The sequence below is a fragment of the Staurois parvus genome, unplaced genomic scaffold, assembly GCF_062004578.1.
Source record: "Staurois parvus isolate SC_StPar_1 unplaced genomic scaffold, SC_StPar_1.0 ptg000321l, whole genome shotgun sequence".
In the NCBI taxonomy this organism is placed as follows: Eukaryota; Metazoa; Chordata; class Amphibia; order Anura; family Ranidae; genus Staurois; species Staurois parvus.
Window position 1 is genome coordinate 63,270 of NW_028318117.1, and position 26,247 is coordinate 89,516.

At 41.7% G+C, this 26,247-nt stretch overlaps 1 protein-coding gene across 1 annotated transcript in view; it reads left to right on the forward strand.

Moving 5' to 3' along the window:
• MYO1C (myosin IC) overlaps positions 1–25,992 on the forward strand; it is an 87,449-nt gene extending 61,457 nt beyond the window's left edge. Inside the window, exons 27-30 of the mRNA XM_089683733.1 lie at positions 1,757–1,827; positions 6,884–6,981; positions 21,553–21,652; positions 23,668–25,992. Coding sequence (XP_089539859.1) covers positions 1,757–1,827; positions 6,884–6,981; positions 21,553–21,652; positions 23,668–23,694 — 296 coding nt within the window. The 3' untranslated portion in view covers positions 23,695–25,992. The remainder of the gene's footprint in view (positions 1–1,756; positions 1,828–6,883; positions 6,982–21,552; positions 21,653–23,667) is intronic.
• Positions 25,993–26,247: the final 255 nt, after the last annotated feature.

Here is a 26,247-nt window from a genome sequence, read left to right on the forward strand (position 1 = left end):
CCGGGGTTAAGTAGCATTGATGCAACATATAGAAGCTTATATTAGCTTCTTTGTGAAGAGGGGAATACATGTAGATGGGGAGCAAGCTTTGTCCCAATCCTCATCTGTGAGATTAGGAGTGAATTGCCATTTTCCCAATGGGGTTTCGTTAAGCATAGCATAAAGCAAATGGGAATACACTTCAGGGATCAAACCCTTAGGTCCCTAAGACTAATATTCCTATCAATGGGTAATTAGAAAATCTTATTGTAGTATCACTGAAATGTGTGTGCAAAGCATGCCTAAACTGTAAATCCCTACAAAAAGCAGTATGGGGAAGGTCATACTTTATTTGTAATTCCTCGAAGGAAGCCAAAACATTATTAGTGTATAGTAAAACATCCAAGAGTTTACACATAAGTGCAAACAAAGCATAAACATCAGTGAAACAGTAAATAAAGTCCATACAGTGTAAAATATAAGTGCTGGTGTAAATCACAAAAAATGTGACAAAATACAGTCCATATATGTGCCAGTGATACTGCAAGACACAAAACAGCAACGTATCCACCTAATCATATCTGCATTTTCATCAGCTACCAATGACGTTATGCCTGAACTTTTTTTTTCGGTTACATCCGCAGCAGCAGTATTCTGGGGATCACAGGCCATTATTTGTGGATGCTGGTAAGTGCAAACCGAAAAAAGGGGTTCAGGCATAACGTCATTGGTAGCTGATGAAAATGCAGATATGATGATCCTTCCTGAATGCTGCAAGAGGTCCAGATTGCTTACAGAACCCCAGCCTCTTCGGATTGATGGAGTCCTGCAGGTGCAGCAGCTGATACATAATCCTAAAACCCCTCATATACAGAATCACTTTGCATATGGACACAGACTAACTGCTTTTATTTCAGAATAACAGAAGGTTCTTAGACTATTGTAAATATTGACCATCGATCATTGCTACTATACCAGTAGCATTCTGGTGAGTGCATAATGGTGGTGGAATGGTCATTGGATCCCTTGGCACTGTTTTGGAGCTGGATACGTTGCTGTTTTGTGTCTTGCAGTATCACTGGCACATATATGGACTTTATTTTGTCACAGTTTTTGTGATTTAACCAGCACTTCTATTTTACACTGTATGGACTTTCTTTACTGTTTCACCAATGTTTATGCTTTGTTTGCACTTATGTGTAAACTCTTGGATGTTTTACTATGTGATTTAGCGCTGCACTTTATACACTTTTGTTACTGTGAGATGTATTGTCATGGTCTCCTATTCTAGCTGCTTTTTGCTATATACAGTGCTAGCCATTTATTATCTCGATATTATTAGTGTATACATTATCTAAAGTAGTAATACCTTTATGTTCCCAAAAGGGACTATCTGTAAATTGTTGCAGGTGAGGAAACAGAGGATTGTTCCAAAGCGATAAAAGTCAATAAAAGTAAATATTAGGGAGCGCCATACCAGCTTCAGTTTTTGGCCATTGCAATATAGAAAGCTTCAACTTTTGCCTATTGTTGGCCCAGATAAAGGATGTAAATAATGCTTCTAAAGTTTTGAAGAATGATTTGGGTACTGAGCCTGGCATATGGGATATATAGACACTTGGGTAAAAGAATCCTCTTTATTAGATTGATTCTGCCTGCCACGGAGAGAGGAAGTTTTAAGCTTAACCTTAACTACTTGAAGGGGATCCAGAATGCTATGGATCATTTTTTGTATTAAAAAAAAAAAATTTGTAACAGTGATTGTTATGTGTTGCAGGAATTTCTGTCAGCAGTCTGAGTGACAACCTGTTTGTTCTCCATGTTAAATGTGAAGACAACAAACAAAAGGTACAGTCTTCGATTCTCCTCTATTCTCAAAATAATGTTATAAACCATGTTTATATACAGTGCATTCATAAAGAATTTACACCCCCTTCATTTTTTTTATTTTTTTATGCTGCAGCCTGACAAAGTGAGAACAGAATTTTAGAAATGTCTGAATTTATTAAAAAGAAAAAAATTAAAAAACACTTGAAATTTAACTCAGTTGTCATCCATTCTCCTAATCATTGCTGAAATGTTTGTACACCTTGGTTGGAGTCCACCTGTGGTAAATTAATTTGATTGGACATGATTTGGAAAAGCACATACCTCGTAATAAAACGGCCTCAGAGCTGACAATGCATACTGTTTAAGAGCAGAAGCCATGAGGTCAATGGAACTGCTTGCATAGTTCAGAGACCTGATTATTGCAAGGCAAAGATCTGGGGAGATCTGCAAAAAAATTCTGCACTGAAGGATCCCAAGAGCACTGTGACCTCCATAATTCTTAAATGGAAGTTGTTAGGCGAGCTGGTCACCCAGCCAAACTGAGCAATTGGGGAAGAAGGGCCTTAGTAAGAGAGGTGACCAAGAAACCCAATGGTCACTCTGAGCTCCAGAGATCCTGTGTGGAGATGGGACAAAGTTACAGAAGGACAACCATCACTGCTGTATATTGTAAAGCACTGAGAAAACTGTTGGCGCTATATAAATCCTGTATAATAATAATAAAGCATACAGTGCGCAGAAGTCGCCAACCGTCTGCAGAGTCAATCGCTAAAGACCTCCAAACGTTATGTGGCCTTCAGATTACCACAACAAAAGTATTTAGAGAGCTTCATGGAATGGGTTTCCATGGCCAAGCAGCTGCATCCAAGCCTTACATCACCAAGTGCAATGCAAAGTGTCGGATGCAGTGGTGTAAAGCACGCCGCCACTGCACTCTAGAGCAATGGAGATGTGTTCTCTGGAGTGACCAATCACGCTTCTCTGGCAATCCGATGGACATGTCTGGGTTTAGAGGTTGCCAGGCAAACAGTACTTGCCTGGCTGCATTGTGCCAAGAGTAAAATTTGGTGCAGAGAGGATTATGGTGTGGGGTTGTTTTTCAGGGGTTTGGCTTGTTCCCTTAGTTCCCCTGAAGGGAACTCTTAAGGCATCAGCATACCAAGACATATTGGACAATTTCATTCACCCAGCTTTGTGGGAACAGCTTGCGGAGGGCCCGTTCCTGTTCCAACGTGACTGCGCATCAGTGCACAAAGCAAGGTCCATAAAGACATGGGTGAGTGAGTTTGGGGTGGAGGAACATGGCTGGCCTGCGCAGAGTCCTGACCTCAACCCAATAGAACACTTTTGGCATGAATTGGAGCGGAGACTACGAACCAGGCCTTGTCATCCGACATCATTGCCTGACCGCACAAATGCTCTTCTGGAAGAATGGTCAAACATTCCCATAGACGCACTCCTAAACCTTGAGAACAGCCTTCCCAGAAGAGTTGAAGCTGTAAATGCTCTAAATGGTGGGCCAACTCAATACTGAACCCTACAGACTGGGATGCCAATAAAGTTCATGTGCGTGTAAAGGCAGGCATCCCAATACTTTTGTTAATATATTGTATGTGAATATACCATAGTGTTAAAAAATGAATTTAAATGTCCATTAGTCAAAGTCCCAATCACCCTGTTAAGAAGCAACTCGGTAGGTGACAGTTTCTTCTCTCCAATATAGTGACCCACCATGTGTAAGTGAACTGCACATTCACAAGACACTTAAGGCTACCAAGCAACCTAAATGCATTCTGGACAAAATCCCGGAGAGATGGATCCGATATTCTTAAACGCCTTCTCTCTGTGTGTATCATCTCCTTAGCATCATAAGTAAAAAGCCATGAGACCACACTTAAGTACATGTGTTATTTCCATTTTTCTTTTTAATAAAGTCAGACATTTTTTAAATGCTGTTTTCACATTGTCATTATGGGGTACTGAGTGTAGATTAATGAGAAAAAATAAATTTAAACTAGTACCAGGTTGCAACATAACAAAATTGAATACGTTATGAATGCACTGTATGTTTACAGACTTTGTTTTCTGGATTCATTAAAAGTATTTCTTCATTATCCATTTTATTAGTGCAGTTATGTTATTTCAAATGTGAATAACTGATAGCTGTCATGTAATGCAGCAATGTAGCACCTACTGTGGTAGCTGTTATTTGTATTTCTACTTTTGCAGACAAATTCGGATAACACCTACTTTATATTTGTTACCTGTTCTCATCCACATAGCATAACTTTAAGCAAGTAGTTAAAATTTGTTGTTTTTTGTTTTTATTTACTTTTACCCCTGAACTGAATTTTTTTGTGAAAGGCAAAAAAGTTAATGTATTGTGTACCATAGATAACCCTGTCTGTACTGTGCAGGCAAATCTTCATTATTGGTTGCGCACTAAATTTGGTAGTGGTCTGTCCTGAGAAAGGGTGAACATTTTTTTTTTTTTTTTAGATGCTGAGTTTCACCATTGTGTGTTAATGAGGGCTCAGTGAACCCCTAGTTCGTATGGGGACAGCGGCACTGTGAGGCTGTTCACAATATGCCATGAGGCCTTCTCAGGGACAGCTAAAAGATGAGATTTGTTTTTTAATTCGGGTATGATGCGTGAATAGGAATACATATCAAACATATAATGGGGTTTTTACAAATTGGACTGCAAAAGTGGACATACACTTTCAGGATTTTACATTAGTATATTGGAGGCTGATGGTTCTGTTGAGCTTTCTGGAACTCTGAGAAGTAAATCTGTTATAAGAGCTGTGAAAACTGTTGATGATATATAAATTTATAATAGAAATATGGAAGCTGCCATTGCTGACCTGAAAATGCTAGTTACCAGGCTGGCACGCTGAAACTTTGGCTTTATTCCTTTACATCACTGACAAGTGTGTCAGAAAACCTTTTCTGCATATTTTATCTGGGACAGTGACTCTGTGTTGATTTAAGGGTATCACCATGATAGATGTGCAAATGGCATTCTTAGAAGGAGATGTGAGCTACAGTGGATATAAAAAGTCTACACACCCCTGCTGAAATGTCAGGTTTCTGTGATGTAAAAAAATGAGACCAAGATGAATCATTTCGGAACCTTTTCCACCTTTAATGTAACCTATAAAAACTGTACAACTCAGTTTCCCACATGCGTTTTGGAGACTTCAGATGTGTTTTTGCAAAATGTATCCGGGCTTGGATGTTTTTCTTCATAAGAAAAGGCTTTCGTCTTGCCACTCTACCCCATAGCCCAGATATATGAAGAATACGGGAGATTGTCGTCACATGTACCACACAGCCAGTACTTGCCAGATATTCCTACAGCTCCTTGAATGTTGCTGTAGGCCTCTTGGCAGCCTTCCAGACCAGTTTTTCTTTTTGTCTTTTCATCAGTTTTGGACGGACGTCCATTTCTTGGCAATGTCACTGTTGTGCCATGTTTTCTCCACTTGCTGACTACTGTCTTTACTGTGTTCCATGGTATATCTAATGCCTTTAGAGATTCTTTTGTACCCTTCTCCTGACTGATACCTTTTAACAGTGAGGTCCCTCTGATGCTTTGGAAGCTCTCTGCGGACCATGGCTTTTGTTGTAGGATGCGACTAAGAAAATGTCAGGAAAGACCTACTAGGACAGCTGAACTTTATTTGGGGTTAATCAGAGGCACTGTAAGTGATGGCAGGTCTGTACTGACTCCTATTTAACATGATTGTGAATGTGATTGCTTAATTCTGAACACCGCTACATCTCCAGTTATAAGAGATTTCTTTTTAGACTTTTTATATCCACTGTATAGAAATCTTTTTCATTTGTATGTGCTAGCAGTCCAGTTAAAAGGAGTTGGGGACACCAGTTCCCTTAACTGTCTTCAGATGGGATAGTGTGTCGCACCTAATGCAGCACAGCAGGAATTGTCCAAGAGGTCATATTTGCAGATTTGGATGGCTGTGAGATCACGGTCCTTAAAGAATAAGTGCACTTTAATACAAATTGCACTGATTCTTTTTGCCCCTCTTTGCTGACCTAACCTATTCTACCCTCCCCCTCCACAGATGCCTACTTACCTAGATCTGAAACCCACAGGCACAGGCCCCTGTGTTGATGGCTAGCGCCACAAGCCTTCTGATCCCGGTCGTGCCCGCACAGTAACAGTAGAGCCCCATAGAAGTCTTAAGGGCTCAACTCTGCAGACGCGGCCAGGGAGAGAGGACTTACAGCGCTAAATATCAACAAATACTGGAGGCTGCAGGCGTCTGATCTCGGTAGGTATGCATCTGTGGAGGGGGAAGGGTGATATCGATTAGGTCAGTGAAGGGAGGCATAAATAATTCTCTTTGTATGAAAGTGTGCTTGCTCTCAAGGCCTTGTTTTAAATTTGCTTTGCTGTCTGCAGATCGAGCTTCAGACAGCTGGTGAGGAGGCATTGTATCACTGCCTCAGTTTGTTTTAACCCCCTAATTACTGGACAACCATGCACTTTGTGCGTGGTTGTGGGGTGGTTGCCGTGTGCCACCATCCACTTGAATGGGTCGCTCTCGATGGGCAGTAGCACCCGCTGAACACAAGGGGTATAATTTCTGCCACATCTGGAAAGCATTGTGCCGTGGCATGTGTGCTTCAGCAGCAAATGAGAGCAGTAAAAACACAGCTCAACAGCAGAGTTTTATTGTCCCTCAATCACAAATGTAAATGAGGCCTAAGAGTCAAAGTGGGACCACAAACCTACATAGCGTGCTACATCTCTTCATACATGTGTATGTCAAAGGGGACCCTCTGTAGTACAACTCACTGGTAAAGTTGCTGCAATTAAATCTGAAACTGCTGTACTACTAAAAATAATTTAAAGGATATCCATTGACTGTATACACTAACTTCTACATATGGAATCACTGTCTCACTATTAATCATTTAGGAAGATCATGAGAGCATACTGTATGGATTTTATACAATATTCCAGTGGACTCCTAGAGCTTCCTATGTAATACACACTAAACCTAAACCAGTATTGTCTAATCATCATCACTTTTGTTTTCAGGGAGATGCAATTCTGCAGAGCGACCATGTGATTGAGACACTGACAAAAGTTGCCATAACTTCTGAGAAAATCAATAATATCAACATTAATCAGGGCAGGTATGTGTAGACTACCATTTTTTTATATTGTCACCAACATAAAATACATTCATAAGTAAAGACGTACAATAGCTGCAGTCGGTTCGAGACTTACCTGATGTTCAAGTGAACACTAGGGATCCAGTGCCACCGACACATGAATGATACTGGACTGGGCCACAAATGCAAGGATCCAAGATGATCACTTGCTGGTACCATGCAGCTAGTAAGCTGTGATGTTTCTACCTTTTACACCATTTTGGTGCTACTTCTAAATAAAAACAATAGTGGAGCCTATCCCACTCCCCACTATGGCTATTGAAAGTCTCCATGTGGCTTGGCTTTATGGGTAACATATAAGGTAAGTTAGATAATAATGCTGATCATGAAAAAAAAAAACTGGGATTTTCGTTAAAGGTACATCACTTTAGACATAACATTTACCTATCAAATCTACACATTTATTATACAAAAAAGTAAAAACAAACTGATAAGCTTAATGGCTGGTACTATTTATGCACACTGTATTCTACACCATTATCCTGAAAGATAAGAAAGCTTAACCACTTTAATACCAGACACTTTTACCCCCTTCCTGTCCAGGCCAATTTTCAGCTTTCAGCGCTGTCGCAGTTTGAAGGACATTTGCGTGGTTATGCAATGCTCTGCCCAAACTAAATTTTTTTTTTTAGAATTTTGTTCAAACAACTAGAGCTTTCTTTTGGTGGTATTTAATAACCACTGAGTTTATTTTTGCTAAATGGCAAAAAAAAAAAAAAGACCAAAAATTTTGAAAAACACATTTTTCCTTCTGTTAAATAAAATTTGCAAATAAATAATTGTAAATTTAGGCCAAGATGTATTCTGCTACATTGCTTTGTTTTAAATAAGTTCGATTCCACAAACTATGGTATATATCTGAAAATTGATCAATCCTGAAGTACTGATGGCCAATCCAATTTCTTGAGGCCCTAATATGTCAGGACAGTCCAGATATCCCCCAAATGACCCCTTTTTGCAAAGTAGACAGTCTGAGGTATTTAGTAAGAGGCATGGCGAGTTGCTTGATGTTGTAATTTATTTTGTCATAATTTTTTGAAAAATGAATAAATTATATAAATATATAAAATTATATAATTTTTTTTTTTACATACTGTCACCAGTGCAGTACAGTGTCATCACATAACTGGTGTGGTGGTGATCAGGGACACTGGTGACAGAAGGCAGCAATTGCTATCATCTCCCTACTACTGCTCTCATCACCCCCAAAATGCCTCTTCTACTCCTCATTTTCCTCTCCTCCATTCCCAAAATCCATTCACTATATCCCTCTGCTCCTCCTAAACATTTGTATATTGTGTCCTCACTGCTTCCTTCGCCCCTCTATGGCACCCACCACCTCCTCCTATTATTCCACTCTCCCACTGACCCGAACACCTCCACTAGGAGTTTCTCACGCTCCTGCACATCCCGCTCCCATGCCACCTTTCTCACCCTTCTCCTCCTCCTAGCCACGGGAGACATCTCCCCGAATCCTGGCCCTCCACCACCTCCCTCACCCGCACAACACCCTCCCGCCTCCATGTCCTACCGCAACCCCCGCAACCTAGTATCTGTCCCCCTGCTCCCTAAAATCTCCCCCCCGTTTTCATGTGCACTCCTGAACGCCCGATCGGTGTGCAACAAGCTTACCGCCATCCACGACCTCTTTGTTTCCCGCTCCCTCAACCTCCTGGCGATCACGGAAACCTGGATCCAGCCCACTGACTCTACCTCCCCTGCTGCACTCTCCTATGGAGGTCTCACCTGGACCCACTCACCCAGACCTAACGGTCGTAAAGGTGGTGGGGTTGGTCTGCTCCTGTCACCGCAGAGCACCTTCCGAGTCCTCCCAAACCCCCCCTCCCTATCCTTCTCCTCCTTCGAGGTCCACTGCGTCCGACTATTCTCCCCAACCCCCCTGAAGATTGCTGTGATATACCGGCCTCCTGGATCCATACCCCGCTTCCTGGAAGACTTCTCCTCCTGGCTACCCTTCTTCCTCTCCTCTGAGCTACCCACCATCATTCTTGGGGATTTCAACATCCCTGTCAACCTTAACAACCCGGACACAGCCCGTCTCCTCCACTTAACCTCCTCCTTTGCACTTGCACAGTGCATACAATCCACCACCCACTCCGACGGTAATATCCTTGATCTTGTCTTCTCCAACCGCTGCGCTCCCCACAACCTCACTAACACCCCCTTCCCTCTCTCTGACCACAACCTGATCACCTTCTCTATCTCCTCGTCCTCCAATGCCTACCCCTCCAAATGTCACACTACTACCAGCCGTAACCTCCGCAACCTTAACCCTGCCCCCCTCCACTCTGCAGCTGATCAACTCCACGACCGCATCCTCCCCCTGTCCTGCCCCGACTTGGCTATGACTGCCTACAACAACGCGCTGTCAGCAGCCCTTGACTCACTAGCGCCTTTAACCACACGCAACATCAGACTCCGACCGCTCCAGCCCTGGCAGACTGATCACACCAAAACCCTCAAACGACGCAGTCGTGCCCTGGAGCGACTATGGCGCAAAACAAAATCCCAACAAGCTTTCACCTGCTACAAATCTGCCTTCCGCACCTACACCTCCTCCCTCCACGCAGCCAAACAAGCCTACTTCCTGACCCTCATCAAGGCCCTCTCCTCCAATCCTCGCCGACTCTTCTCCACCTTCAACTCTCTACTCTGTCCACCCCCACCTCCACCCAGCACCTCACTCACCGCCCTTGAGATTGCCAATCACTTCAAAAACAAGATTGACACAATTCGCAAGGACATTGCCGCAACTCACACGCCCTCTCAACCCGTCCCCTCTCACACAGCTACCCCATCATCCCCCCTCCCCCTCGACATTACCCGCAGGGACTTCGTCGCTGCTCAAACTCCCTCCAACCCCCTTCCCCCTCACTTAGCTACCCCCTCTTCACCCCTCTCCCACGGCCTCACCACTGCTCTGACCTCCTCTCCCACCCCACCCTACATTCCTCATACTGAAGCTCCCCCAACACTCCGCACCTTTGACCTTACTACCATCGAGGAAGTCTCCAAGATCCTCTCTGATGCCAGCCTCACCACCTGCCCCCTCGACCCTATCCCCTCACAATTCCTACGACCTCCCTCCCCCTCCATCCTACGCTCCCTCACCCACATCTTTAATCTCTCCCTCTCCTCCGGCACTTTCCCCTCCCCACTGAAGCATGCACACATCACCCCCATACTTAAAAAGCCCTCCCTGGACCCCAATGACCCGAACAACCTCAGACCCATCTCCCTGCTCCCACTTACATCTAAACTCCTCGAGCGCCTCGTCTACACCCGCCTATGCTCTCACCTCAACGACAACAACCTCCTCGATCCCCTACAGTCTGGCTTCCGCCCCCTACACTCCACCGAAACCGCCTTACTCAAACTCTCCAACGACCTTCTAACCGCCAAAGCTAATGGCCACTATTCAGTGCTCCTACTCCTTGACCTCTCTGCGGCCTTCGACACAGTTGACCACCCCCTCCTCCTCAAAATACTACACTCCCTCGGCCTCAGAGATTCTGCTCTCTCCTGGCTCTCATCCTACCTGTCACAACGCTCTTTCAGCGTTACCTATAATGCTACCACCTCCCCCTCACTCCCCCTCTCTGTTGGGGTCCCTCAAGGCTCTGTCCTTGGGCCCCTTCTCTTCTCCATCTACACCTCCTCCCTTGGCCAACTCATACACTCTCACGGCTTCAACTACCACCTCTATGCCGACGACACACAAATCTATCTCTCAACCCCCCACCTCACCCCCTCGGTCTCTGCCCAAATCACACACCTACTGAGCGACCTATCAGATTGGATGTCGCTCCACTTCCTTAAACTGAATCTCTCCAAAACCGAGCTCCTTGTCTTCCCCCCAGCCCGAACCCCACCCCCCATTGACTTCTACATCACATCCAACAACGCCAATATCAAACCCGCTCTGCAGGCCAGAGTACTTGGTGTCATTCTGGACTCCAACCTATCCTTCCAGCCCCAAGTCCAATCTTTAACAAACTCGTGCAGACTCCACCTCCGCAACATCGCCAAAATCCGCACGTTCCTAACCCCAGAAACCACTAAACAGCTCATCCACTCCCTCATCATATCACGACTCGACTACTGCAACTCCCTCCTCACTGGCCTGCCTCGCCGCTGGCTATCCCCGCTTCAGTCCATCCTGAATACGGCTGCCAGACTCATTCACCTTTCCAAACGCTCCGTTTCCGCCACCCCCCTCTGCCAGTCCCTCCACTGGCTTCCGATTGCGCAACGGATCAAATTTAAAATCCTAACACTGACGTACAAAGCTGTCCACCATACTGCCCCGAACTACATCACTGACCTAATATCCAAGTACCGCCCAGCACGCACACTCCGCTCCTCACAAGACCTCCTTCTCTCTAGTTCCCTGGTCTCCTCCTCCCATGCCCGCCTCCAGGACTTCTCCAGGGTGTCACCCATCCTCTGGAACTCCCTGCCCCAACCCATCAGATTATCACCTACTCTCCTCTCCTTTAGGCGCACCCTGAAAACCCATCTCTTCAGGGAAGCCTACCTCACCCCCTGCTTACTTGCTGACCTCCTCCACTCTTCCTACCACTCCATCCCCCACAGCTATCTCCTCCTGTACCACTATCCCATCCCTTCTAGATTGTAAGCTCGAAAGAGCAGGGCCCTCGATCCCCTCATGTTTTGCATTGTATTGGTATTGTTCTGTCACATGTTCTGTCCCCCTTTGTAATGTACAGCGCTGAGTGAACTATTGGCGCTTTATAAATACTGTATAATAATAATAATAATGTGAGTGGATGTGCGGGCTAGAGCTCTCCTTTCCCATCCTGAATTCCTCCATCCTACATTGGGACACATCCTGATTTACCGGGTTAGATTGTCACTCCTCTGACTCGACTGGATATCTTGGTGCCGGTCATTCTTGCTCTGGACTATTGACGAAGAACAGGGAGGTAGAGTTGGCGGCTGACCGCTCTACTCAAGATGGCACTGGACCTCAGCCGCAAGCTCAGTCAAGGAAAAGTTGCGAGACACAACTGCCGCTTGGACCTTTTTGCCCGGACACCAGCTAAGGGCTCTAGCGGCCCCAGTATATCGGCGCCTCTGACCAGGCCAGCTACTTCCTTGGCCTCTAATTCACCAGCCTGGGAGGAGGATGCAGCCACGTGGACTATCCCTGAGAGCACAGAAAGTAATCCTGCTCCAGACTCTGACTGCATCCCTGTTGGTGACACAGAACCGACATTAAAAGATATTATGTCAGCAATTGCCACCTGTAATAGCTCTCTTACTAATCTAACCCAGGGATTCGGAGGCATAAGGGAAGATATTTCTTTAATCAGACAAGATTTACTTTAAAGAAAGGGTTATTGCAGTGGAAGACAGAATGTGTGCTGGAGGACTCTGTTCATCCCTTGCTGCAATCTACTAAATCTACAGCCTAGAAGTTAGCTAGTCATGACTTTTTTTGGCGGACTTGGTAAATCGTTTATTCCGGAATTATGTTAGAATGGTGGGACTGCCTGAAAGAACTGCGAGTAAGAATACAGTGGATTTTGTGGAAAACTGGCTTAAAACTACATTTGGGACTGAAAGTTTTACCCCTTTATTTGCTGTAGAGAGGGCGCATAGAGTTCCGGCTAGACCACCACCAGCGAGAGCACCTCCTGGAACATTTCTCCTACGGACGCTTAATTATTAGGATCGAGACGTTCTACAGAAGGCAAGATATCGAGGGTCTGTTTCCGAAGATGGTGTGCAAATATTCTTTCCTAATTTTTGGGTGGAAGTGCAGCGCCAACGTACAAAGTATTCTGATGTGAAGAATAGGATGCGCCAATTGGATCTTAGTTACTCCATGCTATATCCGGCTAGGCTTCCGTTAGTTGCTTTTAATACTACCGATTTTTTTGATACGCCAGCTGCAGCTGCCCAGTGGCTGGATGAATATAAGCGACCGGTCCCTCTTCCAGCCCACCTTTAAAGCCTGATGAAGATTATCTTCTGCTTCTTTCCGAAATTCTGTGAAGCTCAGCCTAGACAGATGGATAGCGCCATTGCAAATAGTGTTCCTGTTCTTCTTTTTTTTTTTTTTTTTTTGGCACTTTTATTTGTTTTTTTTCTCTGGTTGGTATCTGGGCCTTGTACAGCTTCCAATAAAGGCACATTCAACACAGGTTCTCTTCCTGGTCACATGGCCCCCCAGGTAGTGGCTTCTGCGTGGAGCAAGTTATTTTATAGGCTGATTATATTTTTCCTTCTTGCTGTGTTTTTCAATTATTGTTTTTTCCTTTTTTGATGACTTTTGGTTTGCTATTTTTTTTTGACCGTGCAAAATATTTGATTGGGCCAGAGATCGGTGCTCTTCTAAGAGGTTTGTGAGCCAGATGCTCTCTGAAGAAGTAAGAGATGGTCCCCTCAAAGCAGTGATCATATACGTTCTGAACTCACACTTTGTTGTATGGCATGGGGCTTCCATTACACCTTTTTGGCTCCACTTGCTGGAGTGGGAAATTCTGTTACACTTTGATTTTTGCTGAAATGTTATGGATACATTAACTGACATTTTAAAATCCCGGAATGTGAGAGGATTTGGTGATCCCACCAAGCGACAGGCTGTGTTTGCTACTTTGAAATGTCATTCTCCTTCTGTGATCTGTTTGCAGGAGACCCACCTATTGTTCAGATACTCTGAAATATTTGAAATGCACTACCTATAGTACTCAATATCATTCAACTTATACCTCTTATTCTAGCGGTATCTCTATCTATTATATTATATATCTATTAATAGCTAATGGGGTGGACTTCTCCTGCAGCAAGGTCCAGTGGGACACGAAGTCGAGATATATTTTTCTGTATTATACATTGTTTAGGAAACCATACTTGGTGGCTAACATCTATATCCCTCCTCCCTACTCACCTGATGTCCTTAGGGATTTTCTAAAGTTTACGTCAGAGAAACCGGATGTCCCTTGGTTGTTGGCAGGGAACTTCAATAATTATGGTGACCCATCTCTGGATAGTATAACTCTGCTGTGGGACCAGTGCCTTCGCAGAACGCAGCGTTTGCTAAATATATTCATGAGATTGGACTGGTAGATAATTGGAGGCTATGACACCCTACAGAGAAACACTTTTCATGCTTCTCACATACCCATAATTCCTGTGGGAATAGACTTAGCTTTGGGAACTAGGCTGCTGCCTTTCATCTCTGATATTGCCTATGCGGCTAGAGGTCTTTCTGATCATTCCCCTTTAGTCTTAAAGCTGTTTTTGAGGCCAAATCCTATTCGGACCTTCTGGAAAGTGAATTCTTACTGGTTGACTCTCCTTGATTGTATTAAATTGCCATCCCTGTCTGTCCTAGATAGAGAGGCAGTGGAAAAGCCACTGACTTTAGAAGAACTACAATTTGCTGCTATCAGTATGTGTAATAATAAGGCTCCAGGGATTGATGGCCTCCAGGGTGAGGTGTATAAAACTTATGGAGATTTATTTTTACCAGAACTGTTGGAGGTATTCAATATTGCTTTCAAAGCTGGGACCTTGCCTCCATCTATGAATGGGGCAACCATTGTTGTAATACCCAAACCTGGCAAGCACCCCAGCACTCAGGATTCTTATCGCCTGATTAGGTGACTTAACTCGGACGTTAATCTTCTGGCTAAAATGCCGGCCATCTGATTATCGAACATCATTTCCAAGATAATTCATCCAGATCAGTCAGCATTCATTCCAACTAGAGCGATTTCCAAAAATATTAGAAGATTGTTCCTGAATTTCCTGAAAATCCAAATCGCTACGATTGATGGTAATAGAGTAGTACTGTCGCTTGATGTGGCAAAAGTATTTGATAGTATAGAATGGAGTTTCTTGTGACATTGTCTAAGGAGGTTTGGGTTTGGACCCAAATTGTTCTATGCAACTCTAATAGCTAGAGTACAAATTAATGGGCATGTTTCAGACTCATTCCCACTATATAGAGGTACGAGAGGGTTGTCCATTATCTCCCCTCGTTTTCACGTTGGCTTTGGAACCCTTGGCAGCAGCAATACGTCAATCCTCTAATATCGTAGGATTTAAACGATCTATGGGGAGGACAAAATAGTGTTATATGCTGATGACACCTTATTGTTTCTGGGAGACACTTCCTCCTCTTTAATTGAAGTAATGTCCCTTTATCAATACATATGGTCCATTTTCATGCTTTACTATTTACTGGGACACGTCCGTTCTTTTGCTGCTGGACCCCCTTCCATCAATTGCTAAGCAGATATCGGTTATGACCTTTTTCAAATATTTAGGAGTTTTGGTCACCCCTCAGGTGAATGATTACATGGAGTGTAATTTGGACCTCTTACTACATAGGTTAACACAAACAGGCTGAATGTGGAGTAAATTGCCTCTAACGGTTATTGGTAGGGCTAATTTAGCTAAGATGGTTTGGATGCTTCAGCTCCTATACATTTTACATAATTGCCCAGTGTGGATTCTGCAGCTTTTTTTCTAGAAACTGAGCCCCTTTTTAGGGATCTCATCTGGAAAAAGATAAGATCCCTAAAATTACATTACAAATGCTCAAGGATTATATTTTATAGCATCACAGATGCAACATTGGTATGGTTGGAATAAGCTAGATTCCCCAGTGCATTATTCTTAATTTATTAATGCCCCACCAGTACAATTGTCTCACCATTTTTATAAAAAACTATCCTTTCCTACTTTTAACTTAATTCATAAGGTATGGGACTGTGTCCGTACCATAACCATCCATGAGGGATACACTTCGTATATGCCTATATGGAATAATCCCCAGTTATCGGAGGTGGCAAAACTTGAAGGCTTTGATCTTTTGAAAAGGACTGGCCTCCTTTTTCTCCAGCAAATGTATAATAAGGATGTAATATTACCCTTTAGAGCACTGGTAGAACAATATCATATACCCAAAAAGTTTTTTTGTTTTTTTTTTTTGTTTTTTTTCAATATCTCCAGTTATGCCATGCTTTACAATGCCAAGCTGCGACAATCCTATTTAAATAAAACCCTTCCATACCATTGACTATGGTGGTATCCACGTCTTGCCCAAAGAGAGGTCTCATTGGGGATCTGTACTCCACCCTACAAACATCTACAGGTTTAACTCGAAAAATTAGAATATCGTGCAAAAGTTCATTTATTTCAGTAATGCAACTTAAAAGGTGAAACTAATATATGAGATAGAATCATTACATACAAAGCAAGATAGTTCATGCTGTGATTTGTCATACTTGTGATGATTATGGCTTACAGCTCATAGAGAAAGATGAGAGACATGAGACCGAACAATGCAGAAGAACTGAAGGCCACTATTGAAGCATCCTGGTCTTCCATAACACATCAGCAGTGCCACAGGCTGATAACTTCCATGCCACACCGCATTGAGGCAGTAATTGCTGCAAAAGGGGCCCAAACCAAGTACTGAGTACATATGCATGCTTATACTTTTCAGAGGTCCAATATTGTTCCATGTACATTCCTTGTTTTATTGATTGCATGTAATATTCTAATCTTCTGAGATTGTGGATTTGGGGTTTTCATGAGGTGTAAGCCATAACACAGGTCTGCAAAAAAATGTTTTTCAAGAGCTGTTTTGGTTATTCCACGTAATCTTTGTTTTTTGGTGCGCTGAATCCGAAAATGACCTCCATTTTGTCATAGGACATCACGTTTCCTGACAATTTAGGTAACTATGTTAAATAAGGCAATACGTCAAAATAAATGGAAATAGACATAAAGTTAAAGTTTTATTACAATTTTTTCATGAAAATCCTTTTTTTGAACTGAAATGAGCTCACCTACACACACTAAACTCTATTCTTCTTCCCTGTGAGGCTCCTCTTGGTGCATTTACGCTTGTGAATAGTATCTGGAATGTCTCTCTGAAGCATCCAACAGTAGTCTGCCATCATTGTAATGCTCCATTTTCCCTGGTATCTCCTTTCCATCTCTTTAATGTCTTGGTGGAATCGTTTACCTTGTTCCTCACTCACAGCTCCCAAATTTTCAGGAAAGTAGTCAAGGTGGGACTGGAGGAAAGGCACTTTCAAACTCATCAGGCAACCTAAAGCTTGAAATGCTTTCAGCATTCGTCCGACAATCTTTTTGTAGTGAGGATCTTTGTTATTGCCTACTACTAAGTACTAAGTACTACTTCTTTAAATGCAATCCACCCTTCTTTTTGAGGATCCGTCATGGTATTGACAAACTCTTGATCAACTATAAGCCTTCCAATGTCTGGTCCGACGAACACACCTTCCTTAAATTTTGCCTCCGACAGGCCTGGAAACTTGGTGACCAAGTATTTGAAGCATTCTCCATCTCTTGGAAGTGATTTTACGAATTGCTTCATCAATCCCAATTTTATGTGGAGAGGTGGTAGAAGAACTTTATGGGAAGGTACCAAAGTTTCTCGGAGGACATTTTTTTCACCGACTGTTAGCACCCTTGCCTTCCAACTCTTCTTGGTCCAGTGATTTTGTCGGTCTCGACTGTCCCATAGACACAGAAAACAAGGGTATTTGGTATACCCAGCTTGTTGCCCGAGCAGCATGCGCAAGACCTTCAAGTCCCCACACACTTGCCAACCATGGTCTTCATATTTAAGTTTACGAAGAACCAATTCCAAGTTCTCTTAGGTTTCCTTCAAGTGTACGGAATGACCTACAGGTATGGAAGCGTAAAAACCACCGTTGTGGAGTAAAACTGCTTTGAGACTTTTTTGAAGAATCTATAAAAAGACGCCATTGCTCTGAATCATATTGGATTTTAAATTGACCCATCAGACCTTCGACATCGGTGTAATAAACCAACTTGTCTTCCTGGGCGAAGTAAGGAAGAAACTCCTTTTCACGATGTCTGCACTATGAAGATGACACTCCTGGCAACAATAAATTCCTGCTTTTCAGTCTTGATCCGAGTAACTCAGCAGCATCTTTGGGAAGATTCAAGTCTCTTACCAAATCATTCATCTCCCCCTGAGAAAACAATTTTGATCTTGTATCATCTTCAAGAGTCAGAACTTGATTCGTCATCTGGTTCAGGTATGACTTCACATTCATCAGAGCTAGGTATCTCTTCCAAGGTAGCAGGGGACTTGGGTACTGGTATATCTGTGCCATGGGGGATGGGACAAATTGCTGAGTGAAGATTGGGATATGAGATGGAATGCTTCCATTTGGAATTAAACCCTTTTACATCGCATGAACAAAAGTAACAGTTGTCACTATGGTTGTATTGCTCTTGCCATACCATAGGAATCCCATAACGGAAAGATTTTTTCTTACCCTTGAACCAGTTTTGGAGGTCCTCAACACACAGTTTGCACACTTTGAGGCGCCAAAACTTTTATCTTGATCTCCAATTTTTAGTCCAAAATATGCTAAGTATATTTTTTTCACAAAGTCTGTAATATTCTGCTGTTGCTTCAACACTGTATATTCACCACAGATGAAACAGAAACTGTCTGGCGAATTAATACACTTTCGTGGAGCCGTAACATAACGGTTGAAGAATGACGAGCTAACACGAACTGCGATGAAAAAGTGTGAACAGCCTAGAACCAAGAACCTGATTATGATTCGTGTACAAGTGTAGACTGCAGGAGAGAGCAGCTCTGTGTCTGTACATGAGACGTCACAGTGCTGGCCACACCCCCCTGCACTTACCGGAGTTGCTGCTATCTGTCCTGTGTCTCCCTCCCACTGGATTCTTCAGGAAAGATTAATCCCTTCTAGCATTAGAAGCACAGACTCAGGGCTGAGGCTTACACATACAGCATGCTGCTGAGTATCCCAGTAGTCAGACATGTCACTCAGAGCAGCATTGTATTCACCCCCTTTGCAGGGAAGGAGGGGCAGAGATTGTTTACCTGGAAATAACAAAGGGCCAGAAGAGAACTAGGGAAATGAGGAAATAGAATTTTTTTTCCCTAAAACTTGCTTAGCTTATGTATATATTGCTGACCATCAGATTTACAGTGCTATATTTTTTTTGCATAACTCGGACAACCCCTTTAAGGTTTTTTTGGCATTTTATATCTTAAATGCACTTATGTGAATTAATTAATAGTATTTTGGACTTTAAATTTGGTTAAAAACCCATAATATAAAAAAATACCAAAAATTAAAAAAATTTGATAAATGTGAAGACAGTTTTGCATTTTGTGGCAAATCATGAAGTCTAGGAGTTCTTTCAATATTTTATTTGTTTTCAGCACACCAAAATACATGGAAATTAGATGAAAGTAATCAAACAGCTTTTTAGTCGCAGACTTGTGTAATTATCACAATTATGACAAATCACGGCTGGAACTATCTTGCTTTGCATGTAAAGAGTCTATCGCATATATTAGTTTCATCTTTTTTTTAAGATGCATTACTGAAATAAATAAATAAACTTTTGCACGATATTCTACCTGTATTACTGCTCGCTACCAGATGAAGTCTACTGCAATGGCGGCAAATCTTGAAATGATAGAGGATGAGTATCTTTATCCCCATCACAACACCTGACACAACTGTTTATAATTCATAGGGTGCATCATACCCCGCAAAAGCTGCACTCCTGGGGGGGGGGGATAGAATCTCCATTATGCTCTAGATGTCACTTAGACACTGGTACACTTACCCATATGTTGTGGTGCTGCCCTAAACGTCACCGTTACTGGTCCTCTGTATTTAACAACCTTAATTCAATCTGTTCCGTGAAGGTGCAGATGGATCCTAAAGTTGCACTACTGAGCATAATTTCTGAGGACACCCTTCCCGCTGAGATGCATGTATTACGGATTAGATCCCTATATTTGGCCCGTAAACTTATCCTTCAAAAGTGGATCTGCTCTACGCCACCAACTTATAGTCAATGGAGTGATGATCTCAATTTTAATTTGAGGAGGGAGGAACTGACTTACAAGCATAGGAACTAACCCCAAAAATTTAGGAAAATATGATCTCTGTGGTTGGAGTTTAATTCAGCATTATCATCATCCCTGGGGACAGCTGAGGAGAGTTGGGTATCTGTTATGTCAGATACTGTGTCAATTATACTGAAAGGTCAAAGCTATGTCTGCAACGGAGAGATAGGATAAGAGTTTGATGTGCTTGACCATACTGGCTCTGAGAATCTTGTATATAAGTGAAGTAATTTTGCACGATCTCTATATGTATAAAAAAAGGTTTCTGGCTATAAGGTCTATAGCCTCATCTGTTGTATTTTTTTTTGTTGTTCGTTCTTGTTAAAATACTTTCCAGATTTGCACCAGCTGGTTTTGTCATTAAATTGTTTCATGTTTTACACACACACACACACTCTCTCTCTCTCTCTCTCTCTCTCTCTCTCTCTCTCTCTCTCTCTCTCTCTCTCTCTCTCTCTCTCTCTCTCTCTCTCTCTCTCTCTCTCTCTCTCTCTCTCTCTCTCTCTCTCTCTCTCTCTCTCTCAAGTATTTGATCCCCTGCTGATTTTGAATGTTTGCCCACTTACGAAGAAATGATCAGTCTAAAAATCGATTGGTAGGTGTATTGTAACATTGATACGCCACGAGGTGAGATCTTGCATGGTGCACCAGACCTAGGGAGACTGACAGTTGTTTTGTGTTTCTTCCATTTGCGAATTATTGCACCAGCTGTTGACACCTTCTCACCAAGCTGCTTGGCGATAGTTTGGTAGCCCAGTCCAGCCTTGTGTAGGTCTACAATCTTGTCCCTGACATCCTTAGACAACTCTTTGGTCTTTGCCATGGTGGAGAGTTTGGAATCTGATTGTTTGATTGCTCCTGTGGACAGGTGTCTTTTCTACAGGTAACAAAATGATTAGCAGCACTCCCTTTAAGAGACTGCTTCTAATCTCAGCTTGACACCTGGTAGCCAGAAATCCTGCTGAATGATAGGGGATCAAATACTTATTTCCCTCATGAACATGCAAATCAGTGCATGATTTGTTAGACATGCATTTCTTTTGAATTTTTTTGTTTGTATTCTGTCTGTTACAATACACCTACCATTCAATTTTTAGACTGATCATTTCTTTGTGAGTGGGCAAACATGCAAAATCAGCAGGGGATCAAATTATATGTATAATTTTCTGTCTGCTGTTTTGTTTGTATAAAATGCAAAAACTCAATAAAAATTTAAAAAAAAATAGGTGATTTCATATTCTGCAAATGCTCGTTGGCTGTCTGCTGATTTCTATCTTCTATACTCAGACCCAAAAAAGTGCACTGGTAAAGTCTTGACCGTGGACAGGAAAGTCAGAGTAAATATAACAGCTGGGTTTCTAGCATTTTCAGGAAGAATTTAGCAATGGTAGCACTCGTATATTTCTTACAAAAGGCTTCCTATTTCACTGTAATTATATGTTCCAGAGCACTATTTTTATCAATCATTTCTATTCACAGCAAAGTACAATACAGTAGAAATATCACTTGTTACCTTTGTTCAACTTTTTTTTGACATCTCGTTTAACTAATCTTTCCCCTCTCAGCATCAAGTTTACAGTTGGTCCAGGTAAAGAAGGAATCATAGACTTTACTGCGGGTTCCGAGTTACTAATAGCCAAAGCTAAAAATGGACATTTGTCTGTGGTAAGGATTCTTTTCACTGTACGCTTTATCTATACATTTTCCGACCACTTGGATTTCAGGTGGTATAAACAAGCTCGCAGCTGCAGCCTGACCACTTTTACAAGAGTGAGAATGGCGCTCTAGTCCCCCTTGTGATAGTACTAAAGTTAAATTAAAATAATACAATTTAAAAACAATCTCATACACACAATTGCAATCTTGTGTGTAGGGCCCACATGTGTATGTAAACAGCGATTGCACTACACATGTGAGGTATCACTGCAAACAGAGCAAATGAGAGCAATAATTCTTGAACCATAGTAACTAACTCTAAATTGATAACCTGTAAAGGCATTTAAAGTGCAACCTATAACATTTTTTGGCACTGTAGTAACTTGCACATGCCCATACTGAATTCTATTATCGGTCATTATATCATAATATTATAGCCAAACTCCAGGTTTCTGCCACTTTAAAGTAGAGTAGTTTGTTTGGACAAAGCTGATGCAAGTGAACTACTATCTTTACTAACAGATGTGTCTGCTGTGAGCGTTGTATATACTGTATGTAGCATCACCTACATACAGTTTACAGTGCTTTGTGCCAGCAGTGGGACAGGGACTTCCTGCCCCGTTCCTGGAACGAAACCAAGCCTGACTAAATGTTGCTCAGCTAATCACAGGAATCTTTATATTTTCTGAATTTGCATAAGGCTTTCTCTGATTCCCTGGGGTGGAGATTGTGATGTGATCCTCCCACCTTAGCCAATTAGAGAGAGCCTTGTCTTCATTCAGAAAATACAAAGCTTCCTGTGAATGGCTGAGCAGTGTTTGGCCCAACTCAATTTTATTCCAGCAAAGTGGCAGGTAAGTCCCTGTCCCACTGCTGGAACACAGCACTGTATATGTTATGTAACTGAGGTTACGTACAGTTTGTGTGGCTGAGGTTACGTACAGTTTGTGTGTGGCTGAGGTTACGTACAGTTTGTGTGTGGCTGAGGTTACGTACAGTTTGTGTGTGGCTCAGGTTACATACAGTTTGTGTGTGGCTGAGGTTACGTACAGTTTGTGTGTGGCTGAGGTTACGTACAGTTTGTGTGTGGCTGAGGTTACGTACAGTTTGTGTGTGGCTGAGGTTACGTACAGTTTGTGTGTGGCTGAGGTTACGTACAGTTTGTGTGTGGCTGAGGTTACGTACAGTTTGTGTGTGGCTCAGGTTACGTACAGTTTGTGTGTGGCTGAGGTTACGTACAGTTTGTGTGTGGCTCAGGTTACGTACAGTTTGTGTGTGGCTCAGGTTACATACAGTTTATACATAAACTGTATGTAACCTCAAAATAGTTCATTTAGATCAGTTTGGTCCAAAAGCACTATTTCTAAAGTGACAAAGTTGAAGTTAGGCTTTAATGTAGGCATCGACATCTCTGGTGATTGTATGTTCTTCCATCTGTTCAGGGAACTACTGCCTCTCCAAAAATTTGCCTTTTTAACAAGTGTTACCTGAACTTTTTGGCTTGATTTGGCTTTATCCACCTTTTATCTATCATTTTTATTTAAAAAAAAAAAAAGCTGTACCATGTATCACACTAATCTGACTTTTGTCTTGTTACATCTGAACCAAGTCTAGTTTGGCATTATTCCAGAGCGATCTCTTTTTTTTTTTTTCAGAAGTGAAGAGTCCTCTTGCACAGTATTGTACAAATGTATTTGATAACAGTGCCCCCTTGTGATTTGAAGTAAAAAGAAATTGAAAGTGTAGTCAAATCTCTATATAGCAGCTTTGAAGTAATCTATTAAGCAAAGTAGGTAATTGACAACATTTGCGTAGGATTTAACCAACTGTGACACATACTTATCCTCAGTATATAAAAATAAGGAGTTTAGATTTTATATCTTTAAAGGTTTGGTATTGTTCTTTATATGCATGTCTAATGTATTTTATAACGGCTTCCTGATTGTGCAGCACTCTAGAATACATTGACTGTATATCAATTTTGTATTACTTGCATTCCTTATTTGTTGTTCTTTTATTTAAAGGTTGCTCCTCGTTTGAATTCACGATGATGACCACTGCAGTCTTTTAGGAATCCGACATACAACCAAACTGACAGCTTCACATACATCCATTTCTTCCACTTGTTGGACAATACCTCCTTTTAATACTTCTTGACTCTGCTTTTATATTTTATAGTTACCAAAGACCTGCGCTGCTTATGAGAAAAAGAGGAAAGAAATTATTTTATATATTTGTGAAATTCAGATATTTTATTTTTAACTTGCTTTTGCACAGGCTCCCCCACTAGCGACTTTCTGTATTGCACATTTCATTGGCACATGGTATATGGAGGTTGTCTGGCAGATTTGGTGGCCAACTTAGCTTGCCTGTGTATGCAAGCAAAATGAGGGTGGCATACTAGGAATCTTTACACTGTTTTTGATGTTTCTGCCATAGAGGCCTTTACCACTTTGCAGACCTAATAGGATAATGAAGGGGTATAAATCAGATTTCAGAAATACATGTTCTTATTGGTCTGCACTAGAAAACAAACCTCTATTTATGCAATCTTATTTCTAGGGTTAGAAGGATGTTTTTTTTTCTCTTTTTGTTTTTTGTAAAATGTTGTGCGGATACATTTGCCTTACTTTGTCGTTGTACAATTTTCAAAAAGCCATATGTACATGCGTTGATAGAGGATTTTGTAATACTTTATAGAAGTTAATGAGCAATTGGGGTTTATTTATACAGGAGAAATTAAATTTCTCTAAAGAAGTGTAGAACAACGACCAGTCAGATGTTTTTTTTGCAAGGCATGGGGTCTCTATGGGCAAGAGGCGAATAATCCACTTTTATCCAGCAGCCCCAGTGTGGAGCAATATTCACTTTGCACTCAGACCTCCTGTAAGAAGGTTTCTGAAGGAAGATCTGGTGTTGTCCTTTAACAGGTCATTAAATTCTGCTTTTCATGTACTAGAAACATAAGAGGATGATGTGATTGGCTGATATGTGTAGAACGGTTCTCCATAGAAGAGGTGCAAGGCCATGATCTGACATTGAAAAACTCTTATTTGTGTAAGAAATTCTCAGATGTGCAATATATAAATATATTGTGTAGAGCACCTTAACTAACATTTTGTTGCAATTAAAAAAGAACCCTAACCTGCTCTCACATTTCATTTTGCTCACCAGCTGTCCGTTTATACCACCAGCAATCACTACATTAAGTTGCAGATGTTTAGCTTTCCCTTTTATATATCGTTAAGAGTCTCCTATTGGGCATATTAAACTGTTTGTTACTGACTGATAGGTCAGTGTGTGTTTGTGCTTTTTTGTAACCATGTAAGAGTACATTGGCTCAGAAATATTAGAGGCAGCCGTTTTGTGAGGAGTCCGCTAATACTGGTAGGCTGTGCTTTCTAGGAACCAGTGATGTCATAGAGACAGGAGGTCCTGCTTCCACTGTGTGTTTTCAAGGGGGTGAAGTAAAATTTGACTTAACTTACAGACATTTGCTAAAGCAAGCAAGCAAAGTTTGTATTTTCTGTATAGTTTTTATTGTATGCAATGAAGGGACCGTGTGAACTAAAAATAGTTTATCGCTGTCATGCATATATCTATGTTTTTAATGCTAGTAGGTGTTAAAAGTACTTGCGGTCTTAAACTACCTTGATCAGCGGGGTGCAGCAAGTGTATTTGGCTCTTTAGAGGTTCAAAAGCCTGCTAATAGCATTCAGAGATTTTCAGCAGTTTGTCTTGTGATGCATTGACCAACAGAATTTCTATTTTTCTATAGTTGTTTGCTTTCAAATACACCCCTTGTTTTCTTGTACTCCTTGTTTAAATGACTGACAACCAAAGTACATCTACAATATACGGCAGTGCCCACATCTCCTAAATCTGTAATATTGCTGAGAATAATTAGCTTGTTTAACAATATTTTAACTTGTTTTTCCTCCTTTTTTTATTTCCCTACACTACAGATGGAGTGGTGGATGGATGGAGTGGTTATATTTTTCTCAGAGACTTTTTAAATGCTTTCTTTGAACTGCATTTATCACCTGACAACTAAAGCGGAAACCAATTTGGCCATATAGTTTACCAGTTAAAAAAAACAAAACAAAACTAAATGTTTATTTTGTGCCCCTTGTCTTACATTCATTGGTTGCTGGTAAACCCCAAGAATAAATATGATTTCCAGTCAGAAAATACTGCTTTTGTTGTCTTGGTGATGTGTGTATAGTTTACACAAGGTGGTCACCTCTCTGATCTTATGCCTTGTCAGTAGGTATACCAGTAAGAGGAAAATGCTTTAACATCGGTGATTGCATTTGTGCCTTTCCACCAATAAATCTGCTGTTATTAAACTTGTGTCCTATTTTTTTCTGCCTTGCAGTATCTCCATGCTTAATACTTATGTTAGCATTAAAACATACTATACTATGTTTTGGTGAATAAAGTTGCAGTGGTGCTAACTTAATTTTTAGACCCCCATGTTTTCGATTTGGCTGATGAAGAAGACCAGCATCAACCAGCATTATATAAACAGAAGATAATTATTCATATTGTACTTTCAGCAGTTTATTTGCTAATCCCAGTAGTCTACTACTGTCAAGGCCGGA